General features: G+C 38.1%; 1 protein-coding gene across 3 annotated transcripts in view; it reads right to left on the bottom strand.

Moving 5' to 3' along the window:
* CCDC172 (coiled-coil domain containing 172) overlaps window positions 1-14578 on the bottom strand; it is a 58586-nt gene extending 44008 nt beyond the window's left edge. For 2 of the 3 annotated variants that reach the window (XM_025467343.3, XM_049103371.1), the window contains exons 1-2: window positions 13365-13418; window positions 12710-12795 (exon numbers count right to left, since the gene is read on the bottom strand). Coding sequence is in view for 1 of the 3 variants with exons in the window: in XM_025467342.3 (XP_025323127.1) it covers window positions 12710-12795; window positions 13365-13443 (165 nt within the window). In the remaining 2 variants the exon portion in view is untranslated. Of the gene's footprint in view, window positions 1-12709; window positions 12796-13364; window positions 13479-14439 lie in introns of those variants that run through there. The other variant, XM_025467342.3, reaches the window with a different exon arrangement.
* Window positions 14579-19708: the final 5130 nt, after the last annotated feature.

Below are 19708 nucleotides of genomic sequence, written 5' to 3'. Positions count from 1 at the left end.
AAAGAAATTTAAAATCTTAATGGCTTAGAAAATCCATCATGCACATATTTTTCCTGAAGAATTACTTTAACAATTATACAGATTGACCAAAAGATAAAAAAGAAATAAGAACTCAAGAATGAGGAAGTTGAAGCATTATGAAATTTTAAAGTGAAGAATTCTGGTTAATATGGCAGTCTAAGCAAAATGTGGGAAGGACGCACTTTTTACTCAAATATAGAGAAATGCTATACAAACTAGAACTACATTTAAAACAGATACTGTTTACACAGCCAATCTGAAAGCAAGAATGGGAAATCATCATACCAGAAACAAAGAGATGACTCAAGGTAAAGATGTGCTAGAGTTAAAGCCCAAGGGAAATCTTTGAGATTGGATACAGGTGTTAGGGGTTAAGGTTTTAAATGCTCACATAAGACCAAAAGTCAAGACCAGAAGGAGCTGGAACTAGGCTCACTGGATAAAGTCAGGAATTGAGAAGTGTCTAGCCAGTTGTGCACGTGGAATAACAAAACTCCATTCACTGTTTTAGAGAAGCAGCACATAAACAAGCTGCCACCATTGAGTCATGAGTGGAAGGAGTCATTCCCAAGAAGCTCCAACCCCAAGCTTGAACGGTTCATGGATAGGAAATTCATATATCTCTTATTCATGTACTGCAGAAATCCTAAGCTCAGAAGTTAACATAAAAATGGTCCTGAACAAGTGAAACTTGTTAAGGCCCTGGCAATAGGGGTGAAACTGCTTCATAGCAGTCTTTTTTTATCAAAAGAATATGTGATATTCCTAAGAAACATAAACCCCGTGAAAAATAAGTTCACAATAGAAATATTTAAAGCTCATAACAAAATACAACTACATAAGAAAGCCATCAGTTGAAACAAGCAGAATTCACAGAAAACAGAATTATATGAGAAAAGTTTTAATATAGTCATCCAGCAATATTTATTTAACACCACTGCAACCCAAGCACCATTCTAGATACTGGAAATAACAGTTGTGAACAAATTAAATAAATTTGTATTCCTTGTGGAGCGTACAGTTCATTGGTGGGGGAGACAAGTAATAAACAGATCAATATAAGACATGTCAAGATGCAGTAAGTCTTACAAACTAAAGGACTGTGAATAGACAGAGATGGGATGGTATGATACTATTTTATATCCTGGAGGTCAGGGAGGATCCTCTTCAGTAGTCATAACCAAACTTTTTGGTCTGAAGACTTTTCTGTCTTTAAGGACTTTATAGTCTTAAAAAATTATTGATATTTTTGATTATTTTTATAAGCTAGACCTATCAATATTTTCTGTATCAAATATTAAAACTGAGAAATTTTAAGAAACATTTAATTAAGAACTACCAATAAATGTATTGCATATTTAAAAACATATATTTATGAAAAAATAATATCCCCCCCAAAAATAGTAAGAAGAGTTGCATTTACATTTTTTGTGAATCTTTTTTAATGTCTGGCTTAATAGGAGACAACTGGATTCTCATATCTGCTTCTTTATTCAATCTTTCAAAATAAGTTTTTTTGGTTGAAGTATATGAAGAAAATCTGGCCTCACACAACATATTTTAATACCCTTTTCAAATGATTGTGGGTATGCTTGATACTGCACCCAAATTAAACTAGTGGTAGTTCCTTAAAGGTTAGTTGCAATGTAGAATCTGAAACTAATTCAATAAACTTTTCACCTTCTGTTACAATAAAATCAATTGGTCTATCTTGTGCTTTCAGAGAATCTTTTATCCATGAGTGGTTTTGTAACATTATGTGTTGGCCATTTGGGAAATGCTGCTTCACTGAAGTATTCAGATCCTCCAAATGTTGATGCATGTCCTAATATGATACTAAAAAATAACATTCATTAATATCATCAACAAACTCATCAGAAAAATCTTAAGTATTGGGAAAAATGCTATCAAGTTTATAGTGACAGATATGAGTCTTCCAAAATTCTAATTTTTGTTTGAAAGGCTGAATATTATCATTGGCAAGATACTACTACTACTATCAGTTGTTTGCCTTAAAATGTCAGGGTCACTTCATTTTTGAGAAAATTTTGCCAAGTATTCAAGTTTAAATAACTACAGTCTGTCAGTTATTCAAGTAAAAATGGTGTTCCAGAAAAAAAGAGCTAGTTCATTTTGTAACTGAATCACGTAAGTGCTCACCCTTGAGACAATCATTGTACTTTGGAATACAGTAGTACTTTATGTGAACCTATCATTTCATCACACGCAATATTAAAAACTCATACTCCACGGTCAGCTTCAAAACAAGGCATTTAGTGAAACTGGCGGGTTTTGTCCTTTACTGTGAGTTTATGTCAGTGAAGAGTACAATAACTACTAGTACAGTTTGGTGCTACTGCCTTGATTTGTGCTAGGACACCAACAGATTTACTCATCATTGCCTTTACTTAGCATCAATGTGCATGTGCGCACAGTGAAAATGGCAAAAAATGCCTCTGCATTGTTAAGAAAAAAGTCTGACCTCCCAGACCTCCTGAAAGAGTCTTGGGGATGCCTATGGTTGCAGATCATACAAAAACCATAGGTCTAAAGTGGCAACTGCAACCTCAGGTAACCAACCATCAAGATTTGCATGCAACTGTCTTGATGTAAAGTTTCATATTCCAGTGGAATGGTTGGTCACCCTACTGAAAAAGACCTCAAAGAAGTGTACACAAAACCCCACTAGCTGATGGAAAAAGCATTTAGGCAGAAGAAGAGATAGCAGGTAAAAAATCCCTGAAGTAAAAAAATGGCGGGCATATCCAAGAACAAAAGAACCCACTACAAAGGTAAACACCCTTAGAAAATTAGATTATCCCCACAAAAAATGCCAAATGCTATTCTCTAAGGACATCCAGTGACCTCATCTATTTTTATGCTTTAATTAGTCATGACAAAAGTGAAGTTTTTCCTTACAGAACCACACAGAAAACATCAGAAGTTATTACAGATTTTTTTTAGAAAGGAGAACATCAAGAATTTTGCATTCATAGTTAAGTTTATGCACTTGAAGCTATTTGATGTCAACTCCCAAATTAAGGTAGAAAGTCATTATGTAATTTATTTCCAGTTATTCATGGTGCAATGTAGATGTTGCTTAATGAATGTTTGTTAAATGAATAATTATCCAATGTGTGATTGGAGATATTTAGAAATGAAGAAAACAGTTAATTGATTTTCTAAAAAATCACAAAAGGCAAAAAAGCAAACTTTTGAAAGGGCATTCTTTTGTGCTGTATAGTCTTAGGAGGTCAGCAAACTAAATGTAATCTCATGCTTTCTGCACACTGAGACACAAACGTAGTGTTCTTTAATTAGAGAACCCTTCTCTCAGTTCCTGGAAAGGAAGTTTTGTTTTTGGTTTTTTGTTTTCTGTTGAGAACATTTCTAACATTTTAGCCTAAACAATTTACTTAGAGTAGCTCTTTAAAGAGAAAAGAAAAAAAGAAAGAAATAGGCACATTGGTGGTAGATTTTATACAATTAGAAGCAGTGCAGTAGATTTTCCACTTTGTGGGCCCAAGCCAGGAAGTGTGCAACTTTTCTGATTTATAAGCACTTGCAAATAGAAAGGCTATCTAGCATACTGTTGTAGAGTTTGCTCTAAACTGCTATTACCCTGAAATATTCTTTGGATTTTCTTAAGATCATGAAAACAAAGTTGAGAAAAAGGAGTTCAATAAATGCTATATATAATATTTTTCACTTCATTTAGAAATATAATCATTTCAGTTCTGTCAAAATGAAGAGAGATCACTACTTCTCAGAGACCAGCCCCCTCATAAAAGAATTGGAACCATGGACATAACCATTAATCAAGCAGCTCATCTTAAGAATGAGTGTGTCAAACGGCCAATAAGCACCTGAAAAGATGTTCAGCATTAATGTCATTAAGGAACTTGACATATAAACCAAAACCAAAGTATAAAGCAGATACTGCCCTACTCCCACTAAGATGACTATAACACAAAAACAAAACAAATTAAAAAAAAAAAACCCAGAAAATAACAAGTGTTGGCAAGGATATAGAGAAACTGGAGCCATGGTATACTGCTGGTGGAAAGTAAGAAGGTGCTGCTGCTATGCAAACAGTCTGGCAGTTCCTCAAAAAGTTAAACCCATCCTTACCATGTGAACCAGAAATACCACTCCTGGATGGAATACCCAGGAGAACTGAAATTATATGTTCATACACAAACTTGTAGACAAATATTCATAGTGACATTATTCATTATAGCTAAAAAGTGGAAACAACCATATGTCTATTAACTGATGAATGGATAAACTAATTTGGTATAACCATGTGATGGAATATAGTATTCAGCCATAAAAAGGAATGAAGTAGTGATATATGCTACAATATGGATGAACCATGAAAATATGCTCAGTGAGAGAAGCCAGTCAGAAAAGGCCATCTATCAAAGGATTCTACTTCTATGCAATATCTGGAGACAGAAGTAGATTAGTGGTGACTTAGGGCTGGTGGGGTTTGAAGGGATGGAGGAGGAGTGCTAAGTGCTTAGCGTTTCTTTTTTGGAGTGATGAAAATATTCTCTATTAGGGATGATTGCATAACTTTTTGAATAGACTAAAAAACACTGCTTTGTAATTTTTAAAACGTATTTTTAAAAGTCACATAACAGCTATGCCCTCACCCCCAACTTAAGAAATTAAACCGTATGTGTATAAAGTGCCCTGTATACCCTTCCCTGATTACATTTATCATCTACCCCATCAGAGATAATCACTACTTGATATTGCTACTTATCATTCCAGCATGTCATTATACTTCCACTATTTATTTATAATCCCTCATAGATGTTCTGTGTGTTTTTAAATGGTATCATACTTATGTACCCCCTTTTTAAATTACATTATTATATTTTAGAGATTTTTGGATTTTTTTTGTCATTATTTAGTGGCTTTTTCACAATGAAATTTAGCATTTATAATTTTGAGGTCAAAGTCCCAGGAATAGTAACTAAATCTGTTAAATGTCTTTGTCTACTTTTAAAAATCAATTCAATCAGGTGATTCCTTCAAGTATTTCTTTTTTTTTTTTTTTTTTTTTTTATTTATGATAGTCACAGAGAGAGAGAGAGAGAGAGGCAGAGACACAGACAGAGGGAGAAGCAGGCTCCGTGCACTGGGAGCCTGATGTGGGATTTGATCCCGGGTCTCCAGGATCGCGCCCTGGGCCAAAGGCAGGCGCCAAACCGCTGCGCCACCCAGGGATCCCCCTTCAAGTATTTCAAACTATCATTCAGTTCTTCTTCAAAATAAAATAAAGGAATTTTAAGCGCATGTAGTAACATTAAGACTTTATAATGAGGGGCAACCCGGGTGGCTCAGCGGTTTAGCGCTGCCTTTAGCCCAGGGCGTGATCCTGGAGACCCGGGATCGAGTCCCACGTAGGGCTCCCTGCATGGAGCTTCTTGCTTCTCTCTCTGCCTCTCTCTCTCTCTTTCTCTCTCTCTCTCTTTCTCTCTGTTGTGTCTCTCATGAATAAATAAATAAAATCTTTAAAAAAAAAAAAGGCTTTATAACGACCTGAACATAAAAGACCTCTTGCTTGACTGAGGGATAACTTACAAGGGAAAACTTTGCATTATATTCTTTCATATATGATAAATCATACTAAGATTAAATGTTAAATATAGTCTATTAATCTTACATATTTCAACCAACTATAGGGACTCTTTACATGGCCATTCTGGCTTTAACCACTACCAAAATACTTGTTGTAGACACTGTAGTTGCCTCCAAAATATGCATTCTTCCTTTCCTTGGTTAATTATTAGTTTTTAGAAACCTGTGCCATCCCTAGACAGCCCCCTGAATTTGGGAGAATTTACTACACTTGGCCACAATTTGTGGATATGAGATGTAAGAAAGTATCTGATGAGGATAATTTCTTGATTTTCAGAGAAAGTTTCTACAAACTTCCTTTTCCCTCTCTTCCTGATTTAGAAGGAGAAAGCATGACTCTAGGACTTGTTAGTTATTTTTAGGGGAACACAAGAACAACGAGCATTCTGCCATTATTCTTTATTAATAAAATTCCGATTTTATTCAGAGCAGTAACATATCCAGTTAAAAGTATTTACATTCCCAGTCTCCATTTTCCAGGGTTGATCATGTGGCAAAATTCTAATCCTTAAGATTCAGGACTAAGTCCTTAGAGAGGACTTCCCTTCCACCAAAACAATGAAAAAGCCACATGAGGAGAAGTCTTTTGACTTTTTGATTTTCATGCTCTCCTCTTCTTCCAGCTGGAATTCAGATATGATGCCTGAGGATAGAGCAGTACTAGGACTATAAGGACTAAAGCCACAGGCTAAGGAGAGTGGAACAGAAAGAATATGCTGGGGTCTTTCAGGATTTCCTTGAGCAGTTTTAATAAATGGCCCCGGGTTTCCAACTTCAGACTTCCTGGAGCAAATAACCCCTTATTTGGTAAAGCCACCATGGTTACTTTTTTTTTTTTTTTTTATAAGCAACCTGATGCAATTCCAACTGATATAACCGCTGAATCAAATGTTGGGTTTTCAAATATATGTCAATAGTTTCTCAATATTAAGTTGTTTTGATCTCAATTTATGTTGTTTGCAAACGAAAGCATCCTAACCTGATGAAGCCTTCTCTCTAAGGAAGGGGTAGTACTTCTGACTAAACCCTCAGGGGCTAACCCACTGCCTGACTGAAATAGATCTTTCCTGATGAGTAGCCCCTACAATTACAGGGAAACTTCTGCAAACTCACGCTATTACCTTGCTTGCATATGGCCACCCAACTGGAAAAGCACAGGAAGAAAGAAACGACACATTCTTATTAATAATTTCATTAAACGCATATGACACATACATCAAAATTGTTGAACTAACAAAGCTAAGGTTTTTAGTGAACTATGCCTTTAGTTCCCTAGCACTGTCTCCAAACTTTCCTATATCCTCATCTTTTCCTCATTCCATTCTTTGCACTATACTACAGGGTTTAAGAGTAAGGGCTCTCTAGTTAACCCTATATACCTTCAAATCTTACATCTATTGCTTGCCACTTACATGATCTCACGCAAGGTACTTGGTTTCCAAGTCTCAGTTTTCTCAAATGAATAATGGGAGAATAATTCTACCAACCTCACAGGATTCTTGTGAGAATTAATTGAGATCAGGTTTGTAAAATGCTTAGCATAAGACCTGATATATAATAATGATTTATTCAATACTACCTATTACTTTTAAGGCTTTTTAAAAACATTTTATTTATTTATTGGAGAGAGCAAGGGAGAGAGAGCATTAACAAAAGGAAGAGGGAGAAGCAGACTCCCCGCTGAGCAGGGAGCTTGAAGCTGGGCTGGATCCCAGGACCCTGGGATTATGACCTGAGCCAAAGGCAGATGCTTAATGGACTGAGCCACCCAGGCAGTTTTACAACAGAAGAGGTATCCCTCCTCTCATCAAAGGCTAATTCTTACCTTATGATCTGGATCCCACCCATCCTTCTTCTACCTTTTTAGGGACTTTTAGGGATGATTATCTTTTCTCTCTAGTCTTTATCTTCAACCTATCTCTCTATAGGTCCCTTCCCATTAATATGCATAATAACAATGATAATGATGATACAGGAGATGATGAGATTTGAAACATAGATAGAATTGTCCTTTGTCAGGAGGAAGGGCATATCCTTCATAACAGGAAGAAAAGGGGAGAAGATGATCTTCACCATGGGTTTGGAGAACACCAGGTAGGAAAATAAAAAATTTCCTGGTGGATGGTCTATTTTCCCTGAAACAAAATGCAAAGTTATCTCCTGAGAGTTAAGTAGTTCAGAAGAGAGAATAATATGTATGAGAAGAGTGAAGGTTTAAACAGTTATTACAGAGTGAAAAAGGAATGTAGTAGTATTTCCAGGCAGTATGGAGATCTCAGTTGAACTGAAGGTAAGATTCATGAATACTGGATCTAATCTCCCCTGGAACTGAGTGCTGACACAGACAATTGGTTCACATGGAGTTGGAGTCTTGCCAGGGGTTGAAAAAAAATGAGAGAGGAGTCAGGAAGAAGAGTGGAATGACCAACCATAAAATCTAAGAATAAAGAAGGAAATGAATACACAGACAAGTACTAGTGGAGAAAGACAGAAATGGACACAAGGTCCTGATGAAATTAGAGAACAAAGAGCGTGGAAGAAAAGTGAAATGTTTTATTGATTTTGAAAGTGAAATGGTTTTAGGTGATGGCACAGTATGATTATGGAAATAGGTGGCTGCAGTGGAAAAGAGAAAAAGGTTACTGAAACCGTGGCGAGCAAAGAACAGGCCAGATTGGTAGCTGAATGGTCCCTACAGACAACATTATTCACAATGATGGCAAGAGTTGAGACAAAGTGGAAGCCTGGGACCAGGTACCAAATCCTAAGAGCAAAAGAGAGTATCACTGAATTAGCAGGATAACAGAAAAAAGAAGCTGGGAAAAGTTGGTAGAACATAGCAAGAGCCATCATAAGTGGTTAGAGAAATGTTCTGGAAGTAGCACTGGGGAGTAAAGAAAACATCTACCAAACCTTTATCAAGTATCCTGAATGTAAAAGAAAAATACTTTGTAGAATGGACTTCAGACTCTGAAATACATCCACTGGCTATGGAATTGTACATATGACCAAAGTGAATGTATAAGAGACAGAATACCTAAAGTTCTAGACCATATTTTTTAAAAAATCAGCTATACATGCTTAGGACAAGGAGGGATTTTGCTTAAAGGACTTTCACGTGAAAAAGTCAGAGAGAATGCAAGCAACTAAGTATAACTACCCTCAAAAGTGTCTTGGTCACAATGAACAAAACTATATATAGAAAAGTATTAAATTGTGATAAACAGAATTTTCATGTTATTTTCTAAAATTGAGGTTAAATAATTCACTTTATTGCTTATGTTTTTTAAACTTTTTTTAGGATTTTATTTATTTATTCATGAGAGACACAGACAGAGAGAGAGAGAGAGGCAGAGACACAGGCAGAGGGAGAAGCAGGCTCCATGCAGGGAGACTGAAGCCGGACGCAGGACTCGATCACACCCTGGGCCGACGGCAGGGCTAAATTGCTGAGCCACCCAGACTGCCTTTTACTTATGTTTTTGAGTAACTTCTAATCAATAAAATTAAAAAGGCTATAAATTTTTGTCACAATTTTTACAAAAGGAAAAATCTCCATAACAAAACTCCATTTCAGTATTATACATGATAACAATTTGTGATTTTGTTCTTTCCCTCTTTAGGTAGTAGAGTAATAGAGTACTAACAGATATGACTTTGTCTGCTGTTCTGGGAGGGTCTCCTACTGGGAGGGTTTTTACCAACTAAAAAAAAGTAATGTGTGCATTTTGAAGAAAAGTAAATGAAGCTACCTTAAGTTACTTGTTTATTTCAATATAATTAACTTTCTTTTAAAAATTCATGACATATTATTTTAGTACTGCTTTAATGTTTACATAGTAAGTTAAAATTGGGAAAAGAAAAATTAAAGTAGCCAGCCTCAGACTTTCCTCTCTTTACTTTCTCTTGAGACAGTATGGCATTTTTTTTTTATAATATGTTTATACATATTAAATGCCTAAATTTTAACTATATAATACTTTTAAAACAGAAAAAAAATGCTTAGGAGAAATTACAAATGTTCTATAAGTCCTTAATTTTGATTTGCTCTGTCATCAATACTAAAAAAACCTTTCCTTGACTATCAGGAGCTTTAGGTATGTTATATTGGTAAGCATTAATGCAATCCAGGGCATGTTCCTGTCTTTCTGTTTTCATATTACCAAACCTAACCACCCATACTGTAGCTCTCCAATTCACAAAGTACTCATACTATATAATCTGAGACTTTTGCAACCATATATTTTAAAGGACTCATTGAGCCCTGAAAGGCAAATGCTATCATTCAAGTTCTAATTACATGCTACCAGGGTTTTACAGAACAGAACAGAAAAAAAAAAAAAAAAAAAACACGAGTACTGTACTTCCTAAATACATTTTTTAACCACAAGCAACTTCCAAAATAAATGCCCCAAATATTGTCTGAATGTATCACTGTACAAATAGCTCAAGCACTGGCCTATTCAAATTATGTTCTAGTTTCTCCCAATGCTGCTTCTACTTGATAAATTGGTCAATAAATGCCAAATCAAATATTCAAGTAAATATATTTTCATTGTTATTGGCAGACATATAATTAACTCTGAGAATAAAATATACAAGAAATCAATTTATGATTACTTCTTTAGTTCTTCCCATTAGTCATTTACATTATAATTGTGATTCCACTTTTAAAATCTTTGTCCATACACATATATACACACACACACACACACACAAGCCGTTTTGACTATATTATAAATCAAATTATTTCAATTTGAAATTAGTATTGTATACACTGTGAACCTCATGTTAATTTTATTAGTAAGAGACAATTGTACTATAACCCCTATATATGAGCTGATTAAAAAACAATGCACACTTAAGGGCCTATATTAATTAGTAATCTCAGCAGATGTTTCTAAACAATGTTAAGGATTTGCTCTGTCTTTTCTCAAGTATAAATATTTGAGTCAACATTTTTTATGTATGTGTATTTAGCAACAAATTCATTTCCATTTTCAACAAAATAGGCTGCTAAAAGAGAAAACAGTACAAAGAGTAAACCTTTTTTTTTTTTTTTTTTCAAAGAAGACACATAAAGAGCAAATTTTTTTTTAAACATTTGTTATCTGTCAGGTCAATATCTTCACCAATCTGGGAAAAATACATTTTGTATAAAAACTTATGTAAGTGACCTTTTAAAAAACTGCCCTAAATTAACTGCAAAAGCATCAGATACATTATTATATGTGGATTTCATGAAGAAAAAAATGTAAGATGAGCTCAAGAAATGTTTTAATAAAATATGCTACCATTACTTGTTATTTTCATTATGGTAGCTTACTTGTTTTCAATTATGTATCATGGGAAAGTCATTTAACCTCTGTGTTTCCTCATCCATAAAGGGAAATTAATAATGGTGCCTTGTCACAGGATTCCTGGCAGGGTTAAAGGAGTTAATATGGGTGAAGCATTTAGAACAGTGCCCAGCATACAGTAAGTGCTCAGTAAGCATCAGCTAAGCATTACCTAATTGTATGTGTTGCCTATTGCTTCGATTAGCTTCCAGTTACCAATCCTGAAAGTATCTTAATTCTTTTATCATGACATTCTTAATTCTCTGCCCTTCCCATCAGCCTATAGTGTTGTTAGTAGCTACTTTATCTGCTACTCATAAGCAAAACAGGACCTACAGTCTGAGTTAACAGTCCAAATCCTACTTTAAAAGACAGCACTCTCCCTATTATCTTACTATTAGTACTCATTAATCCATCCAAACACCAAAGTAAACTTTGTGCTAGGCATTGGATACAAACTGTGGAAGCAGATGATTCAGGAAAAAAAAAAATTCCAGGTATCTTGCTCCCAAAATAGTGAGGGATATAAACATGCAAGTACTGTTGTTTAATTGTAACAGGGTACACTGAACTATAATTTAAAAAAATGTCCCAACCTGGCCAAGGGCAGGGTTCACAGCTGACATTTGAGTAAGCCTTGAAGGAAGATCTCACCAGGTAGAGAAGGGATAGGGATCTATGAACACTTTTGTTCACAAAGAAAACTAGAACTGCCTTACACTGGTAAGTTAAAATAGACATATTTTAAGCAAACAGACTTCCTCAAACAGATTTCCCATTGCGCACAGCTGGCTTAGTTTATTTCTAGGTGTTGAATAAATATTTTTGAATGACTGTCGCCTCCCCTCCCCCATAGGCCAGGCCTTCCTTAGGGCATACTTGGATGATGTTCTTAGTTCCCTTCTTCCCAGGGCTCAAGGAAATCTTTCTAAAACCACTTTTATCACGCCACTCCCTGATCAAAAGCCTGGAATGGTTTCCTCCTATTCCCAGATAGCTCTCTGCTTTGACTAGATTTCTCTCCCAATATGCCTTGGGCATGTTTCCCTTTTGTTCATATATCCTCTCTCATACATCTCCCCAAATGCTTTTCTCCTATTACTTATTTCTGCCTTTCCAAAACTCTACCCATCCTTCAAAATCCTCCTTCAAGAAGCCATCAGATTGCCTTGCTTCTATTTAAAATAACAGAACTTTACAAATGATGCAGAAAAGAGAAATGCCAGTGAAAAAAATTATCCTTTTGGATGAAAGAAATGTCCAAAATGTGGTAGAGAATTGAAAAACAAAAGGCAGAGACTCTTTGGAAAGTTACATTCAATGGTGCATCAACACAGCACACTTCTTAAATTATTTACTACTCAAAATTTACACACTGCACCAACTACTTATTGAATAATTGTTTTTTTCCAGGGACACTGGGCTCTTTAAAAAAGTTAACCACCCCACGTAGACCATCAATTCTTCATTACTTAAACTGGCTTCTTTAGGACAAGTGCCTATTAGGATGAGTGTCCCTGGACTGAGAGCTTGAAATATTACCCAGCAACACTGAACTGCACTAACCGGTCCAGTAGTGTGCTTCCTAATTGCGTGACAACTAGTTAAATAGTAAAAGAGCCTCAAAAAGTCAAGTTAGAATAGATTTTTTTTTTTTTTCCCAAGGGAGAAGGAGCATGCTCTACAGGTCAAGGTACCTTCAATTCCAACTTGATTTTCTCTTCATTCAGCAACTCAGTTGCTTTCTTAATTTCTTCACGACATCTGTTTATTTCCGACCTTACTGGAATACAAATGAAATCCTTAAACACCTCCATCTTTCTTTTCTTTCTCTTTCCTTTTCTCTTTTCTTTTCTTTCTCTCTCTTTCTTTCTTTCTTTCTTTCTTTCTTTCTTTCTTTCTTTCTTTCTTTCTTTCTTCTCTCTCTCTCTTCTTCTCTCTCTCTCCTTCCTCCTTCCTTCCTTCCTTCCTTCCTTCCTTCCTTCCTTCCTTCTTCTTCTTTCAAGATTTCATATATTTATTCATGAAAGCCACTGAAAGAGAGGCCTCAGAGACAAAGGCAGAGAGAGAAGCAGGCTCCATGCAGGAGCCCGATGTGGGACTCGATCCCAGGACCCCAAGATCACACCCCGGGCTGAAGGCAGGTGCTCAACCGCTGAGCCACCCAGGTGCCCTCTCCATCTTTCCAAAGTCCCCACTTCTGTGCACGTGAACAGTAGGGCCCCCCTCAGGGCTCGGACCGCACCTTCCGGGCTGCTTTTGGCTCCAGCCCCCACCCACCCACCCCCAGCAGCACCACCCTCCCACCCCCACCCCAGGAGACAGGACCCAGCACGAGACGGGAGCACCGACCTTCTCGGATTAAGCGGCGACTCTCCTCGGCCTGATGCTCCGAGAAGATGATGTGCTGGAACAGGGACTCTAAGCTCATCTCAGGCCCCGGACGCCCGTGGGTCGGTTCAGGATCTGCCAGCGGGAGTGTGAGGACCCCAGAGAGCACCGCGAAGGAGGAGAGGTATTCAGAGCTCCCGCATCCCTACGCGCACCCGCACCGCCACCCGCACCCCCATCCGCACCCGCACCGCCACCCGCACCCCCCACTCCCATCCTCACCCGCACCCCCATCCGCACTCCCACCTGCACCCCCATCCACAGCCGCACTCCCACCCGCACCCGCACCGCCACTCGCACCCCCACCCGCACCACCACCTGCACCCCCATCCACACCTGCACTCCCACCTGCATCCGCACCGCCACCCGCACCCCCACCCGCACCACCACCTGCACCCCATCCCCACCCCCACCCGCACCGCACCCGCACCCCCACTCCCATCCTCACCCGCACCCCCATCCGCACTCCCACCTGCACCCCCATCCACACCCGTATCCCCACCCGCACCACCACCTGCACCCCCATCCACAGCCGCACTCCCACCCGCACCCGCACCGCCACCCGCACCCGCACCCCCGCCCGCACCACCACCTGCACCCCCATCCACACCCGTATCCCCACCCGCACCACCACCTGCACCCCCATCCACACCCGCACTCCCACCCGCACCCGCACCGCCACCCGCACCCGCACCCCCGCCCGCACCACCACCTGCATCAGCCTGGGCTCAGGACGCGCCAGGTGGGGCGCCAGGCCCCGGCCTCGCTTCCCCGCGTCTCTAACAACCCACCACCGTCTCCCCCCGGGTGTCTGGACTCGGCCGCCCCCACGGAGGCCCCGGGCTCCCGCGGGTTCCCTCTGCGTCCTGCTGCCAAATCAACATGGAGGCCCCGAGCCCGGCTTCTGAGCGCCCGGGCAGCAGCCCCCGCCGCGGCTGGCCTCTCCGCCCCACCGCCTCTTCCTCGGGAGCAGGTCCTCCTAAGCTCCCCGTCCCCCCCCACCCCCCGCCCCGGGCTGTGTCCGTGCGGACAATACCGTGCGCGGGACCCTCCGCAGCCGCCCGCAGGTGCCTGGCCTGGTCCCGCGGGTGGCACCGAGCTACGGCGGCGCGTTGGGCCCAGTCCGCGCCTGCGGCTCTTTCGCTTTGGCCACGTGGCGGCCGAGGTCCGCGGGCCTCGCCTGCACTTGGGGGAGCTTCCTGCGCCGCGCGAACCCCCGCGTTACAGAGAGCTAAGACCTCATGATGCTAAGTATAGACTGCAGCGTCTTATCCTTTGTGCCAAAGGCGGCTATAAATGTGCGATGCCTGACATTCCGCCTTAATCATTCCTTTGTAATCAGGGCATATCTTTTTAGTCTGCTTTAACATTAATCATTGCCTTTTGCAATCAAGCTTCGGTAATATTAACACTTCAGCATCTGCACAATATGTGTCAGAGACCAAAGTGCTTGCTAATTAAAGCTTAAACATGAAAGGCACCTTTGGGACTTTTGCATGGGATTTTTAAATTAAAAAATAAAGCATTTTTAGTTTTAGTAGGCCAAAATTGTAAGATTATAATAAACATCTGACATCATTTGTGACTGTAGAATTGACATTGGCTAAACTTTAAAAAATGATTTTTAATTAGATTGTATTAGAATTGAAAGATGGTAAATATGAATTCCTTCACATCATCTGTATAAAAGAATTGATATTTCATTAATGCTGTAGTATATTGGGCTATGAGTTTTTAACCTATTCCAAATTTCCACCTCAACTTCCACCAAGCCATGTGTGCATAAAGGTTCTTTTTTTTTTTTTTTTTAAAGACTTCATTTATTTATTCATGAGAGACACAGAGAAAGAGAGAGGCAGAGACACAGGCGGAGAGAGAAGCAGGCTCCATGCAGGGAGCCCAACAGGGGACTCGATCCTGGGTCTACAGATCAGGCCCTGGGCCAAAGGTGGCGCTAAACTGCTGAGCCACCCGGGCTGCCCAAAACTTCATTTTTAAACTGTTATTATAAAAGAATACATATGGAAAAGTGTAATGCTTAGAAAAGAATTATCTATAAACTTACCATTCAGATGCAAATATGAATAGCATTTTGGCTACTGCCTTCCAGCTAATCCTCCTCACCTTGCATTTTCTTTTACAAGCTTGAAAATATTGTGAATAAATAATAATATTAATTACTATTAGTATTATTTCTTATTTGCTGGGCACTATTCCAAATAATGATTTTTACTATTACCTTCATAGCATTTGATGAGAAAACTGAGAACAGAACAGTTAAGTATCTTGCCGAGGTGGCATACCTAGTACATGACAGAGCTAGAGCTGAAACCAAGAAATCTGAGATCAGAGGCCATGAATTTAATTTTGGATACTGCTGGGTTTCCCTTTGATTACATCATAAGCCTTTTACCATTTCATTGAAAACTCTTCATAAATACACTTTTATATCTTCATAATTCTCCATCATGTGATGCATGTGTAAAACTTAGATATACTGAAATAAATTTGACTCTTTTATCTGTTCAAGGATGGAAAACAAAACTGAAATTGTGGTTTGAACCATTTTCTTTGAGCACTCGTTTGGAAGCTTATGAACTGTGCCATGGCGCTATCAAAGGAAAGGGCTTCCAGAAGATAAATTATATTACTAATTAATATCACTCCCTTCAGAATTATTTCCCGTGGACTTGCACAGGGGGCATTCTTACAAGGAGGCTGCTTTTCAAAAGCATGCTGCTCTTTAACATTCCAATTTTATTAGTTACATTCAAACTCACATTTATTATTTAACATGTTCTTTCTGTACTGAAAACTTGGCAGAGTGGAATTTGGGCAGTCCTTTGGGGAGCCCAGTTGCCTCCCTCACACAGGCGTATGCAAAGGAAGAACTGCTGGAAATTCTGGAATGGGATTATGGGGAGAAATGACTTCTTCCTCTTCTGCAGTCTTCATATCACAGAATATTGTGATGCTTTGAAATGCCAAGTTCAATTAGTCTTAGGGGTGCCACCACTATAGATATCAGCAGGGATTTTTATTTTCTTTTATTTGTTGAAACATGATTATACAAGCCCACAATTCCAATTTTAAGTCTTTTATAATAATGGGTAAAAGTAACATGTTAGGATATTAAAATAGTATTATCATACACTAGATTTATTCAATCATGTACTAGCTTTATTCATATATTTTCTTCAGTAAGATATTTATTCTTTTAGATATACATGCTGATTACATTCTATAATATTCAGAGCAAGGGTAGCATTGCTTCAATTTATGCCAAATAAAAATGGTATATGGCATGGTAAAACTAGGGCATACCATTTTCTGAAAGTGTTATCTTAGAAGTCTTAAAAAAATGATTCATCCAACAACTGTTTAATGAGTCTCTGCTATTCATTCAACATTCATTCAACAAATATTATTGAGCATCTCCTATGTGCCATATTAGAGAAGCAACAACAGGATTTAATAAAAACAGAACTACATAAAAACTATTTTTCTTCCCCCGGATATTTCTAACCTCATAGGAGAATTATTATATTTTTCAGCATTTTGGCATCAGTATAAACAACTGCTTTCAGATGTTTCAACAGATGTTCTTTAGAAAGAAAGCCAATTATTTGCATTATGATACCCACATATGATTTTCAGATCTAAACCTTCCATCTGTACATGTTTCATTGAATTGCATACCTATGGAATATAAAAGTTAAGATCACTCATTGTCTCTCAACCTCAGACTTTTGTTCATAATAACTCTAGCACCTGGGTTATTGAGCCATTGATAATTGCTTTGCTAGAAGGCCTTACATAAGGCTATATTGCTCTTGTGATTTAAAATGCATTTCCTGTCCATTCTTAGATTGATGACTTCCCTAGGTTCTAAACCAGGCTTGCAAATACCCCTAGCCCAGGGCATATATATTGCAATGAAAAGACGAAAAGTAATTCATTTATTTTATGTTTTTCTCAGGGCATCTGCCAAAAAAGAAAAACAAAATGTAGGTTCAACCAAGTTTAACAACCATTTATTGAGTATATACTAAGTATTAAAAAACCTCTGCTAGGTACTACAGAGAGGACACAAAATTGAAAGGTACAAGCCCTGCCCTCCTGGAGGTCATCATCTATCAAATGGGACATAACATGCACAAATAACTCCTAAGCAGGCTGTGTACAAGAGCTTGTGCTAGGGGAATATGGCAGAGGGAGAAAGACTAAGTCTGATATAGGTGATCTGAGAGACTTACCAGTAGGGGTTGAGAATATGAGCTGCATTTCCAAGGAGGATGTGACTTCAATAGATAGCAAGTCAGGGAGAAAAAAAGCAGAGAGTTAGATGGAGCCAACTTTTAGATGGTCTTTAATATTTTCATATATGATGGGGGCCATGTGATGTTTTCTAGCAGGTGAGTGGCCTGAGTTGCTCATGTAGTCAATCTGTGGCAGTGGGTTAGAAGCACTAGAAGGGAAGGGAATCAGAGCTAACGTGTATCGATAACATACTATATGCCAACCACCATCTGAGACCTTGATGCATCTTAATTCTTTTAATCAACCCATAACCTTACAAGTTCAACACTTGTATGTTTTTCTACATTACAGTTGGAGATGTGAGGCACAGAGAACTAAGTAACTTACCCACGGTCACATACTGTAGCAGAATCAGGATTTCAACCCTGATAATATCTTAAGGCAGATCCTTAACTACTTCATTTCCTGCCTCCAAAAACTAGAGGCTGAATAAAATAAGACTATTTCAGTAGCTGTGTTTCATTTCAAAGCAGATACGTTTCCTAGAAAAAGAAAAATGCTTATCACCAACAAATTAATATCTTTTCAGAAGACATATTTTGACTTATGGAATTTGTATTAGTAATGCAATCCCTGCATAATCAATTAAAATCAAATATTATTTAAAGAAAAATAATTGAGAACGGATCATGCTTTGTAAATGCTTATCTAACTAGCTGTGTATCTGTGATGTAAAACTAAAAATGAAATTTGTATACAAAGCATTATATTCAATTCCTAATATTTATATTAGTTTCCTAGAGCTACTATAACAAAAATATCACAGTGATTTAGAACAACAGAAATTTATTCTCTTACAGTCTAGAGGCCAGAAGTCTGAAATCACAATGTCCACAGTGTTGGTTCCTTCCGGGCCCTCACATCTGGTCTTTGCCTCTTCTTAGCTGCTGGTCTTTGCTGGTAAATTTTTGGTGTTCCTTGATTTATAGATGCAACTGTCCAGTCTCTACCTCTGTTGTCCCTTGACATTCTCCTAGTCTGTCTCTGCCTCTTTGTCTCTTTCCTCTTCTTATAAGGACTCTGGTCATATTGGATAAAAGCCTACCATACACCAATGTGAACTCATCTTAAATAATTACATCTATAATAACCCTATTTACAAATAAGTTCATATTCTGAGTTACCACAGGTTTCAGACTTTAATGTATCTTTTTGGGGACACAATTCAATGCATATAACAGAACTTAAAAGTTAAATTGCAGGAAACAACTGCATAATAATCATAACTTCATAAGGATTTTTTTAACTTAAGAGACTGATTTATTTATATTTCAAAGTATTTTTAGCGTTTAAAGTGTTTATTTTAGACTTTAGAAAACATCTTGCACAATCCTTTTATTTTATAGATGTTAGTACTGAGGCCATGGAGGTTGATAGATTTCCCCAACATGGCACAGGCAATTAATGTCTGAGCTAGGTCTAGAACTCCTTCCTAATTCCTCCTGCTCCAATGAAAGATCTTTTTTGTTCACCAGTAGCTTTCAACTACTTCAGTTAAAAGAACTCCTCTTTTATCTTTTTTCTATATTGAACTTTCTAGTAAGAGTTTGAAGAAAGGGTATAACAGCTAAGGTTCAGAGCTGGCCTGGGGCAATTCACCTACTATAAGGGCCTTCCCCATTTAGGAGATTAGATAAATAGAAAGATAGATAGATAGATAGATAGATAGATAGATAGATAGATAAAGAGAAAGGTAGATAATATAGGTACATATAGAGAAAACATACCTGCATACATACATATGCGCATATATATGTACACACATATATAGGATGAAGATATGTATAAATATAAATTTTCAGTCTCACACTTATATAATAGAAATGAAAGTAAACTGTCAATCCTTAATTATTGGTTTAGAAAAACAAACTTGTTTTGGTTGTGAAATATATTGCATGAAGAAATTCCAATAACACTAGGAGTCATGAAATAGCAAAGTCTTTAGAATTAAAAAACTGTAGTGAAACTGATGAACTTGGATTTTC

This window comes from Canis lupus, chromosome 28 (assembly GCF_003254725.2).
Source record: "Canis lupus dingo isolate Sandy chromosome 28, ASM325472v2, whole genome shotgun sequence".
Taxonomy (NCBI): domain Eukaryota; kingdom Metazoa; phylum Chordata; class Mammalia; order Carnivora; family Canidae; genus Canis; species Canis lupus.
Note: the sequence above shows the minus strand (reverse complement) of the source record. Positions and strands in the feature narration are given on the sequence as shown.